This window comes from Tinamus guttatus, unplaced genomic scaffold (assembly GCF_059628265.1).
Source record: "Tinamus guttatus ecotype Peru unplaced genomic scaffold, ASM5962826v1 Tinamus_guttatus_pri_ptg000497l, whole genome shotgun sequence".
NCBI lineage: Eukaryota > Metazoa > Chordata > Aves > Tinamiformes > Tinamidae > Tinamus > Tinamus guttatus.
This window is the reverse complement of record NW_028289031.1, coordinates 2859127-2871288: the sequence shown is the minus strand read 5'-3', so window position 1 is coordinate 2871288 and position 12162 is coordinate 2859127. Positions and strand designations below refer to the sequence as shown.

At 43.3% G+C, this 12162-nt stretch overlaps 1 protein-coding gene across 2 annotated transcripts in view; it reads left to right on the top strand.

Annotated features, from left to right (window-relative positions):
- Window positions 1-12162, top strand: part of KIAA0319 (KIAA0319 ortholog) — a 35027-nt gene that overhangs the window by 3608 nt on the left and 19257 nt on the right. For both annotated transcript variants that reach the window (XM_088533409.1, XM_088533407.1), the window contains exons 2-7: window positions 4541-5313; window positions 7538-7721; window positions 9794-9898; window positions 10559-10656; window positions 11027-11114; window positions 11646-11738. In XM_088533409.1, coding sequence (XP_088389535.1) covers window positions 4541-5313; window positions 7538-7721; window positions 9794-9898; window positions 10559-10656; window positions 11027-11114; window positions 11646-11738 — 1341 coding nt within the window. The remainder of the gene's footprint in view (window positions 1-4540; window positions 5314-7537; window positions 7722-9793; window positions 9899-10558; window positions 10657-11026; window positions 11115-11645; window positions 11739-12162) is intronic.

Sequence of the window (12162 nt, the reverse complement as noted above, 5' to 3'; positions counted from 1 at the left end):
TTGGGCAGCAACAGGTTGTTGAGGGAGAGGAGGCTCCGGGCTGGATGAATCGTTTTGATATGGTTTGCAGTTGGGGCACATCTGGGCAGTGAGCATGTCCACAATCTCATCTGGCCTTAACCTCTCTGAATTTACAACTACTTGGGAAATCTCATTTCACTCACTCTTCTGAAGAGTCTCTCCCCCTCCCCTTCCCTGTCCCCTTTAAATAGCACTTAGTGATTTATCATTGACAAAAAGGGTTAATAGCAATTCATGAAATGAAGACAGCATTTGGAGACATCCATCAGGTCTGCTAATGAGGGAGCTTTGACCAATCCTGAACACAACAAATTAATTACAGGCATCACGCAGACTGCTACTGTAAGGACTGCCAAAGCTTTGCAACTCATTGTTTGAAGATTTGATTAGAATATTATTGGGGTATGTGTATATATATATATGTGTGTGTGTGTGTATATAGTGTGTGTGTATATACACACATATATATATACACACACACACACATATGTATATACAAATACTTAGCTTTATGTCAAGGATTTGCCTTTGTGTAATTTAGTGTTTTTCTTCTGTTTTCTTCCTTCTCCATGTGCCATATTGAGTCTACAATGAACATCCTGCTGAGACCCAAAAGAGCACTTAGCATCCCTGATAGTCCTGTTCAAAGACCTATGGGATTTTGGAGAAATGGAGGGGAAATGCCAAATAACCTAAGAGCAGCCAGCAGAAAGAGAGAGAACGAAAATACATTCATAGTGTACAGAGATATTGGCTGTTACCAGAAGAATGGATGCAAGGACTGTGTCGATGGACAATCAATTAATGTTGATGAAGTTCTCACTAATTTGGCTTTTCTGGTCTCCAGGATCGTACTTTCTGTAGGCTGTTATTAAGCTGCTGGAGTTTGAGCCTTTGTCAACATTTTATGATATAAATTCTGTGTTTTTTTTTTTTGTTTATTAGGATTTTATAATTCAGCTGTGGAAGTTGGCTTTAGCTTGATAAATGTAATTCAAATTCTACTCTTAAGAGACTGCATTTTTTTTTAAAATATGGTTTTACCTTATCAAAGTGTTTCAACATCTTAAGCTGGTAGGGAATATTAAAACGTAAACGTAGCCTCTTTCTTCTCAAAATTTTCCCAGACAAGGTACAGATTGCTTGAATAGATTTAAAAAAATAAATTAATAAAAATAAAGCATTGACCATAAAGATAGCGGGCAGCTTGTTTATGCCTTAAACGGAGTGGGGAGAGCAGTTGTGGGGAATGCAGAGAGAAGCCTACGGAAGCTGCTCTGGGGCCTTGCAGGCCGCTCCAGGGCAGCTTGGAGGCCGCTGTGCTGTGAGGACGATGTGTGGCCCTGCACTACAAGCAGGTTGAGGGGTGCGTGGGGTGGGTACGTGGCACGTAGTTACTTTTAGGGAAGAACCTGACACAACCACAACAGCAGTGTTGCCAGTCTGGAAGGAAGGCGACAAAATAAAACATGAGGCAGGCCCGGCTGAGGAATGGCAGTAGATGCTGGGCAGGAGGCCAGCTGCCGCCTCCTTTTTGCTTTCTGGTCATGCAGGGCTTCCCATGGGGGTGATCAGCCACAAGAGCCCGGGTGTTAGCAGACTGACTAAACTGGTTATTTACTCACTAAAAAATGCTGGCCTCCAAGCTGCTCAAGTTATTTGCAGTTAGTCCCTGTGCCTCCTTTGGGAAGAACCCCCAAGCTGCCGTGGTGGATGTGCAGTTGCTGAGCTTCAGGACTCGGGATATCAGCAAACTCGCTGGCTGGAGGAAGGGCACGGGGCCTTCCTCACTGGGAAAGGGAATCCCTTTGGAATGAAACTGCCTTGTAAAAAAAAAAGGCAACTCACTCAAGTGGGTCTTTAGATGTGCGAGTGCCACCCTACTGTGGACGTAACAAAGCACAACTTGTGTGTTGGAAGGGAAACATTTGGCCTGCAGAACTGTTAGGCAGTAAGTGGTCCAGGTACCAGGAATCACATAATCACAGAATCCTTAAGGTTGGAAGGGACCTTTAGAGGTCATCTAGTCCAACCCCCCCTGCCCACACAGGGTCACCTAGAGCACGTGGCACAGGACTGCGTCCAAGCAGGTTAGTAACTGAGGGAGAATGTCTTTCTAAAAAGGTAAACCCAAATGCTTATTTCTGAAATGATAAGCAGTGTAGCCTGATCCTGTTTTTGCAATTACTTTCCAGACCAGAACAGTGCTTTGATTTCTCATCACAGCTGACTGAAGGGAAAAAAGTATGGAAACGTTTCTTGTCAGGTGAGGTCATGGCTTAGCAGACATGAGTGTTAATATGTGACCTTTCACGTGTCACCTTTTTAGCATATTTTCTGGAAATAATAGAGACCTTTAGGTATCTATTATTGAGTCCCTAGCAAAGTAAGTATTGGTGAGGGGAAATTAGATTAGATATCAGATATCACACCTAGCATCAGGCTGAAATAGTCTCTTCAATTCTTCCAGTTTTGTGCAGCTACTGCTGGAATTTCAGCTTGGCCAGGGTGACTTTAGCTGAAGCAAGAGGTAAAGCTTTAATTGCTTTGATATTTGGTTCACACTGTTATATGTAATTTAGAGTTAATTTTCCCATTGCACGGAAACTCTGGAGGTTTTCTTTTTTTTTTTTCTCTTTCTTTTCTATTCCTTATCAGATTGAAGACAAGGCCATTTGACTTTCTGATTACAGAAAGAGAAGGAAACTAAGATTTGTGCCTAGGGCACTCCCTTGGGCAATTTAGGTTCAAAGCCAGGCTTTACCGTGGAGCTTGCTGAGTGGTGTTTCTCTTTCACCCTTCCAAAAGTTTGTTTCCTGTATTTCTCCTGATTTACAGTAATGACTAACTGGATATACGTTTCAGAGAGACGGAATGGTTAAATGGGTCACCCAACTTCTGCCCTTTTTATTTTAACCCCAACCTCTTCTGACTGCTCTATGGAAATTGAGTGGTTCAGTTAAATAAATGATTTAAAGTGGGCCTTTGAAAGCTCTACCCATCTTATATTCTTAGAGATGGATGGGATTGTGGAGGAAATAATTGTACATGACATGGAAAAGAAAATGCACAACTAGCAACACCTCTGGCGTGCAAATAAAGATACCTCTTGTCTGGGTTGCTAGACAGGAGAGGTTATTTCAAGTTCCCCTAGATAGATTTTTTTTTTCCCCACTCAAAATGTCAAGTGCAAGAATAAACAGCATCCTCACACTGTATGAAAGTGTAGCTGAAAGACTGAAGAATGGTACTTGGAGCTATTTATTCTTCTTGTCAACTTTCTGATCAGTTATATAGACATTTGCAAGTCAAAAATAATTTTTTGGTTTGTTTTTCTATTTTTTCCTCCCCAAATACCTAGCTCTGCAAAGTCATTGTGAAGGGTGTTCCTCTCTGCCTGTTTGCCGTGCTGCTTGTGCAGAGGAGAGAGAAGTCAGCAGCTGAAGGACAGGCTGCGCAGCCAGCTTGTGTGTTAGGGCCAGGTCATGGGGAATATTCTGTGGTGCAGTATGCTTCTGCATTGAACTCTATTTAAAAAAAAAAAACCCACTAGCTTGCAGGCAATACGTTCACCTTCAGCAGTATGTGCTGTGCTCCGCAGGAGCTACTCGCCGACCATGTGTTGTGATGGGAGCGTGCTGCTATCCAGCATGAAGAAGCAGTGGAAACCCTGGATTATGTTTGGGTAGTGACCACATCCCCTGAGGGCTCCGGGTCGTGGTTGGGCATAGCCCCCATTGCTGGCCTCTTCCTGCACCTTGATATTTTTCTTTTTTTATTTGATTTGTTATTGTTTATCATGACTGGAGGAAGCCTCACGAGTGGAGGCTTCCACTCTGAAAGCTCTGCTGACAGCCGCGTTACTGAGCTGCCAGGCAGGAAGGACAGGACTCGGCCTTTTGTGACTGTGTTAGCTACGCCGTGGGGACGTCCTGTTTTCTTTAGCTGAGTGAGCAAGTCTAATAGAAAAACTTGTTAAGGAGAACGTGCTCGTTTTACTTGATAGCGTTTTGAAGCATGGCCAGTTTTTTCAAACTGCGCTCTGGAGGAAGGAATTCTGAAGAGAAGTCATAACGTGTAACTAGGAAAAAGACACAAAGGCAAATGCTTGAAAAAAAAATGACAGTTATGTGCTTAATGTTGATCTGTGCTTGCTTTAAACACCTTCCCCTCAGTCTGTCATGTGCTGTGGACATAACTGAGCTCTCATATTTAAAGATCACAACTTCACTGCAAAATCTATGCAAAATCTATTAGGAAGGAAGGATGATCCCATCAGCAGCAAGTTCCTGAGATACCACAGAAACTAGTGGTTAAAGCACGAGGAGCTTCAGAACTTAATACTTTTCCTCGGCTTTTGCCTTAAACCCCACAATTGTGTTGATGTCAAAGACAATCTTCATGAGGTTAAATGAGATGGCAGATTTTGTCACATGAGAGATGTTTTTCCCTCCTCCTCTCTGTTGTTTATTTTGGTTTGGTTATAGTTTTGTGCCTCACATTGGTGTTATTGTTTCAGGTTTCCGTTGTGAGCAGTGCAGAGAAGGAGCCATGTACTCAGGTGCAGTGATATCTCCCAACTTGGAAACCACTAAAATCATGCGAGTTCCCCACGCTGTGTCCATGTCCGACTGCCTGGCAGCCTGTTGTGACCTCTCTGGTTGTGACTTGTCCTGGATGTTTGAACGGCGCTGTTACATCGTCAACTGTCAGTACAAAGAGAACTGTGAACCAAAGAAAATTGAAACGGTTAAGTCCTATATTACTTTTGTGCTGAGGCCCTCTCAGAGGCCAGCCTCACTGCTGGGCTATGGGCAGGTGATCCCAAGCATGGGCCACGCTGTGGGACTCCAGAACGAGCCCTCTGAGGAAGTGAGTAGCCTGAAGGAGCTGTCGCTGCTTGGCAAAGATCCCAGCCTTGAGGAGATACCAGAGTACATAGATGATTACAAGGAGCTGGAGCAGGACCCCTTTCAGATTGGCATCAAACATGAGCAGAAGGAGAGCGCAGATTATGCTGACTGGAGCTTGATGGTGACAGATGAAAATGGCTTCAACTCCTCAGTGGGTGACGATGGAGATAATCAAGAGGACTTGGCTGAAAAGGACAGGGAAGCTGTGATGACAGACAGTGTCCTGAATAAAAACAGTTCTGAACTGAGCCCTGTCATGGAGCACTCCCTGGAGAGGTTGTTGCCTGTCCCAGAGAGCACGCTGCTCCCGGTGAAGACACTGGAAAGCGAAACAGCTGCTCAGCTGCTTGCCCAACCCGAGGATGCTCTGCAGAAAGAGGTACGTGTGGCCCTCAGCACCCACGGAGAGGCTGCTGTGGCTGCCCTGCAGGTGGTTGTGTTTGTCAGAGCAAACAGGGTTATTGATTTGAAACATAACCCTGGGGAACTCGAGGACAGTCTTGCAGTCCTGGCTTACAGGACTGCTCTGAAAAGCACAGAAAAGACTGAAGTGGGGCATTTTGTCTTGCTTAAAAAGCAGCTGAATCGCTGAAGGGCACCGTCTATCAGATGATGCAGAGCAGAGCTCTTTCTAGGAAACTTCAGGGTTTCCTTTGAAATTTTTAGATGTGTGAGCTTGGATCAGATGTGGTAGCACTCTTATGGTGTTCTGACTTTTTTTTTTTTTTTTTTTTTTTAACCTCAGATCTTGCTGTGACTTGGTAGAAGTAGTTAACTGAGCAATATTAGTGGCCCCTCTGGGTCCCCATGGCCTAGGCCAGGAACTGTTCTCTACTTGCAGCAACCAATTCGGTCACTTGGGACTAACAGGGGTCTATCCCCTTCAGGACAGGGAGACATCACCTGAGAAACTGAGGCAAACTATATAGCCAACATGTGCTGAGGTTTATTTTGTTTGCTTGTTTATTTGATTTTTGAGCGGGCTTTTTTTTTTTTTTTTTTTTTTTTGACTCTGGAAGAGCTGTGAATTTTGGTTTTGGGGCTTGTCGTTTGAGAACACTCTGTGTGGTTTCCCCCTTGAGGAGCAGCACTGAGACATCAAAGATAAAGTGAGTGCTCTGTGGAAAGGCTGCCTACTGACAACAGGAAGGTCCTCTCCTTTAATAACTCACTGTATGGGTTCACCTTGTGTGTAATGTTTGCTTAATTTCACTCGGTTCCTATGAGAATATTGTTGCATTGGATGAACTGTGTTATATTTTGAGATGAGGATTATGTTATCTTGGATTTTTGATTGTTTGTCTTTGTGTAGGATCACCAATGAGGTGGACCTGGAGCTAAATTGACCAGTTGTATTTGTTGCCTTTTTATTTTTTCTGTGACATTTGTTGAAAACTGAAAATAGTGTGTTCTTGTTGAATGAGTCATTGTAGTACAATCTTTGGTTCTGGTTTGTAATTGAGTAGTTTTCCTGTTCCGATTTTGGTGATGGGTGGTATGTGACAAAAACTTACGGCCAGCAAGAATTTTCTTTTGTACTTACAGTAAATACATCTGAAAAGCATTTCTTTTTGGAAGTTATGGTATCTTTCTGGAGAAATATATATACTGTTGTGAGGGAGAATCATCTTCAGGCTGATTTGTTTTGGAGTGTATGTGGTGGTTTCTCAAGGATTCTTTTTGGAGAAAGGTTTGGTGTTCTGGTGACTGGAGGTTTTATGGAGATTTCAATCTGGGGTGCTTTTTATTTAGTAGCCTGTAGGTTGTCATTTTTCATGTCTGGGAAGTTCATATTGTTGTAGAAGTAGTCCAAAGACAATCTGAAAAGTTAGAAATTACTGGATTTGAATTGCTGTGTAGTAGCAGTTAGAAATAGTTTAGTCTTTACACCAATTACTCTAATAATATAATGCAGTTCTTCCTGTAAATCCTTCCCCATATTTTTAGGTATTGCACAGATACAGTGTAACTATTTCTTTAGTTTATATGTGTTTATTCCTGAATATAAAGCACTCTGTAAATGCAAAATATTAGTAAAAATTACACGGTCCTTTTCACCATAAAAATTGTGTGCTCAGATACCAAATTTGAAAGGGTGACCGGCTTCTTGCAAGCCTACAGGAAAAAGTAGATGGTGATGCACTCCATGTACTCCAGGGGTGTGCATGTTACCAGCCTTCACAATCCTATGCTACTAAGAATTTATGTATCAAAAAAAAAAAAGGCAATGTCAGGACCTTCATGTGCCACAGTTGCCATGACTGGCAAAGTGCTTTTCTCTAGATACTGGGTCAGAAGTTGGTCTTGAAAGAAGCTGTTAAGGAAGAGCTATTGGTGTGTTCAGACTAGCATTTCCTGCATTTCCTTGGAAGGTGTTGGGGAAGCAGGTGGCCTGAGAGAAAGGTAAGGTGAGAGGCATCCTTTGGCAGATGTTCTGTATACAAAGAAAAACCTGATAACATAAATTAGTAGGCTGATCCTGCAGGCTATTGCATGCTATTAGCATATGCATACATATGCTGAAGAACAGTGTGTATATAAATCCAAAAATGTGAAAAATGGCTCATTAATGATTTTTTTTTCCTCTACAATTTATCTTACAGCTTCCTGAGCCTTCCCCTCCTTCAGACAGCTTGGGATTCTCCTCAGCTGCAGGGGAGAAAATTCAGTCTTCTACAGCAATCCCAGGGAATCTCCCCGAAGATGGGACTGCACTGCTCCCCACTAGTATTTTGCTCTCCGAGCCCATACAGCAATTCACACCTTCTGCTACTGTAGCTCAAGCAGGTAACGTTTCAACATTCCTGAAGATGTGAGGGGTCGGACAGCGGGTGGGGGTGGCTTTCCTGCTGCCCGATGTTCATCCTGTTGTTAGCAGTGACCCTTTTCTTGTACCCCCCATCCAACATCATCGCAGTTTGCCAACAGTCCTGCTGTAATACTGCAAAATTCAGACCCCTTATCCAGTTGTTCTTGAGGCAAACCAACATCAGTGGGTGGTTATGCTCAGGTAAAGACAGCAAAGTAAAAAGCAGAGATCAAGAAGATTTTCTTAATGGGCTAATTTTCATACTGATTGAGAAACGCCTGAGGATTTTCTTGGGTTTGGATGGTTTCTGCTAGCCATGCTAGCCACCACAGTTGCTGAGGTGTGGCTCCTTGGAGCACTGCCCCCTCTCAGAAACTCTGCAGCAGGATTTCCACTAAATACAGAGGCGGCATGTAGCAACCTAGGTGAGACTTGAAGAAGTACTAGGCCCACACTTAATAGGAGAGAACAGAGCCACTTTATCCTGAAAAGAACCCAATATTTTGCTCTAATTCCAAAGTTGCAAAGAGGGTTATCAGGCTTTCATCTGCAGAGGAAAAGTTCTTATTTTGAAAAGATGATGTTTAGCTGCTCTGTCCTCTGTAGTTGCATAGGTTCTGTTTGTGTGATGGTTAAGCTTCTTTCTCCTGCTAAGACTCTGCGCTCAAGTGCATCCTGACAAAGGAGTAAACAAAAGAACAGAGAGTCAAAGAAGTGCATTTCATGGCACTCCTGAAATACTGAGTGAGATAGCGAAGTTCTTTGCTTCTTGGTAGTACCAACTTGGTTTGGGATGTTCCCGGAGTCATCTGTCAAACTAGAACCTTTGAGAGGAGGCAGCTCTAGGAGAAAAGCTGCAAAAATTCCCTTTCTAAAGTGATGGTCATCATTAGTGTCAGTGGTGACTGGGTAGCTCCTTCGTATGGGGAGGCTGGGGAGGACTCGGAAGAAGAAGCTGAAGGAAAGGTGGTCATGCATCTCACCATAAGCACCACTTTGTGTAAGGATTGCTTCAGGTTTCTGTGCAGCCACACAGTTTCTGTTCAGCTGTGCTTACTAGAGTACCAAACAACCACAGAAATAGCATTTCTTGTGAAAGAAAGCACGATACCACAGATTTAGTGTGAACTATCTTACTTTATTTAATGAAGTTTTCTTGTGGTGGTGTTGTGGATTTGTTTTTGTTTTTGTTTTTTTTTTTTTTCCTTTTGAGCGTCTCCAATAGCAAAGCTATTAGAGGAGCTTTTTGTACGACTGCATTACTGGAATCACTGGGCGTTGTGACAACAGCCCGAGAACACACAAGGTTACGTTAGAAATGTGCTGTTGAGCATGACAGACCCTCTCAGCTTTGGAAATAGTGGCTGGGCAGGTGTGATCTGAGGCACCCTGTGGAGAGAGGCAGAGTGTCCTGGCAGGTGTTGTGACGGTGCTGACAGCGTCTGGGTTCTTGGCCACCAGCCGGGCTGCTGTCACTGTCTGTGCCACAGTCCTGCCCCACTATTCTGGTGGAGGGGATGCAGGTAACTTCTTGCCTTTTTGCTTCTAACACTGCCAAGATATGGCCTCTCATGCTGTGCAGAATTCAAGGGTTTTGAGTATCCAGGGAAAACGTGGTATGAGTTACCCATTCCTCAAGTTCCAGTCTGTGTGCCCACTTAAAGTACTCATTTTGATCTCCCACATGCCCTCTGTAATTGCATATTTTTGAACTCCCACGCTTCCACCCAGTTACTAAGAAAATATCTAATTCTTTTAAGAAAACAAAATCTTGTCTGTGGTATACAGGAGAAATGCAAACGTTATTTCTAAAACAGAAGGAGATAATGTTCCATTTCACTTTTGGGTAGGGAGAATAATTCTCTGGAACAAGTTAGTGAAAAGTTCATAGTCATGACTATCATTATTTGATTATTTATTGAGAAAAAAATGCCACTTTTCTTACTTATTTTTGAGAAATGTGCTTTTGTACTTAATACAAATAGTTTTTGAAGTTAAAAAAAATCTATTATCCCATCTTTTGAAACATAATATATTCATTCCGTCATAGATGCAGTAAAAGAGCTTATTGTGTCTGCTGGAGATAATGTGCAAGTGATGCTCCCCAAAAATGAGGTTGAACTGAACGCCTTTGTTGTCCCACCACCACCTACAGGTGAGCTGAATGGCCCTTGCACCTGAGGAGAGTCACACTACCAACCTGTAAATGCAGATGAGTCCTGAGTTATGTGAGCATCTGTCCCTTGGGATCCAACAGTCTTGTCTCTTCTCCTCATCCTGCTGCTTGGCTTATTTATTTATTTCTTGTGTGTCCAACTGCAGAGAGCATTTTATTATTTTAATTTTAGAGATTTTGAAGTGTCTTATTATCAGGACCTAGATTCATTAGCCAGATTACACCTTAGGAATTTCTACCAAGAGATGAAGTTTATAGTATCTTGCTGTTTGGGTTGGGTAGGGAAGTAGATTCTGAACACATTTACCTTAAAACTACCAGTTCCTGAGGTGCAGCTGCAAAGAAGAAATATTCTGTAGGTGGTTCTGCAGAGTGCATTCATTTCATGTGGAGGTGTTTTTTGGTGAAGAAGTTGCTTACTTGTAAGGTCTGTTCCATCCTTGCTGTGTTGTCGAGCTCCAGCACCTTGCAGGGGCTTTGGCAGGCGTTGGTACTGATTCGTTTTGCAGGCTTGGAACAGTTGCAATCATGGTTTCTTACTCTAGTGTTTTGCATGACAGATGATGAACTCGATTTGTTTGTTTCCTGGGCTTATCTTGAAAAGATTTAATTATCACTGTGCTGTGGTTTTGTTCCCAGAAACAGCCTACAGCTATGAGTGGAGCTTAACCAGCCACCCTGCTGACTACGGCGGTGAAATGGAGCGCAGGCACAGCCAGACCCTGAAGCTCTCTCACGTAAGCGAGCTGCAGCCTTGGCCTCCTGCGGGTGCAGTCTTCTCTCTGGAGTTTGATACTGATGGTGAAGTGCAGCTTCGTTTGTAGAGTTCTAATGGCTTCCCGGGCCACCTTTCTTGTACCAACTCTTTGCTAGATTAAAACATCGTCTTCAGAGTGTGTTGATAACTTTCTAAGACAAAATAAAAGTTCTTAAGTGTTTTCTTTGAAATTCCCACCTTCAGGTAGTGACCGGTGCCCTTTGTGTATGTGTTTATAAAGAGAGTTCTAGATTTCAGATGTCTCTATTTGCAGTGTGATTGGCACTTTGTATGCACATTGCTTGTGTGTAATTTGCCGTGTAACTGCATTTGTTCTGTTTGTATCGCAGTTATCGGTGGGACTTTATGCCTTCAAAGTGACGGTTTCTGGTGAAAATGCCTTTGGAGAAGGTTTTGTAAATGTCACAGTCAAACCAGGTAAGTCAGTTGCTGAAATGATGAAACTAATTTGTTCAACGCAAGTAGTCGTTTTACTTGCTTGTCTAACAGTTTGTCAGTTGCTGTCTGTCAAGGACATCTTGTACCCAGTCATGCAGAGGTGGACTTCATATCTTGCTGTCTTAAATGGGTTTTAAGAAAGTGTGGTTCAGGATCCCTTGCTTTATTTAAATGTTCTCTAGCCTGTACCCTCCTCAGGCAAGGCCTGAGATAGCCTTGTCCTCCCTTTTATGTTCCCCTTCTCCCATACAGTTAGATTAGCAACTAAGTGCTGAGCTGCAGCGTGCAGCACACAGGTCTGCTCTAAATTACAGCGCGCTGTAAATCAGTAGATCAGAGCACTGCTCGTCACCACCTTCTCTCCCCCTTGTCCAGAAGTGACAGCAGACCCAGTAGAGCTGCTGCTCCTTGGGCTGGGTAGCTGGTGGCCAGGCTGGTCAGTGGAGTTAGCAGACTGGTGTTGCCTGGGTCTGCCCTAAATGCTGTTTTCTCTCCCTGTCTTGCTCACAGCGCTCAGAGTTAATCAGCCGCCCGTTGCCATTGCTTCACCCGAAGTACAAGAAGTTTCTTTGCCTACAACTTCTACTTTCATTGATGGCAGTCGTATGTACTGGACAGCCCTTTGTTTATATCCTGCATTTTTAATGTACAGTTGCATCACTGTTGTTCATCAGGAGCAAATGAAATTCCTTGCTCTCTCTGCTCTGCTTACAAAAGTTCCCTGGACCATGATTTATGTTGGGAGTTTGATTCCCCTTATAATTCTTAAAAGTTAATCAGATGGCGTATTTATAAGACATGAGGTTGAGTGAAATTGCTTCTAGAATTAGTTGCCATTTAAGTTTTTGTTGTTGTGTCTCTTGTTCTTTTCACCTGCAGCAAACTCGATTGCTTGACTTTTACGCGTTAAAATGTGTGAGACTATAGTGGAAAAATGCAGCTGTCCACTGGGAGGCTGCTACAAAGCTCAGCTAAGCTGGCAGCCTCCTCCTCCCCTGCCCAGGATCCCCATTGTAGCCTCTGTGCC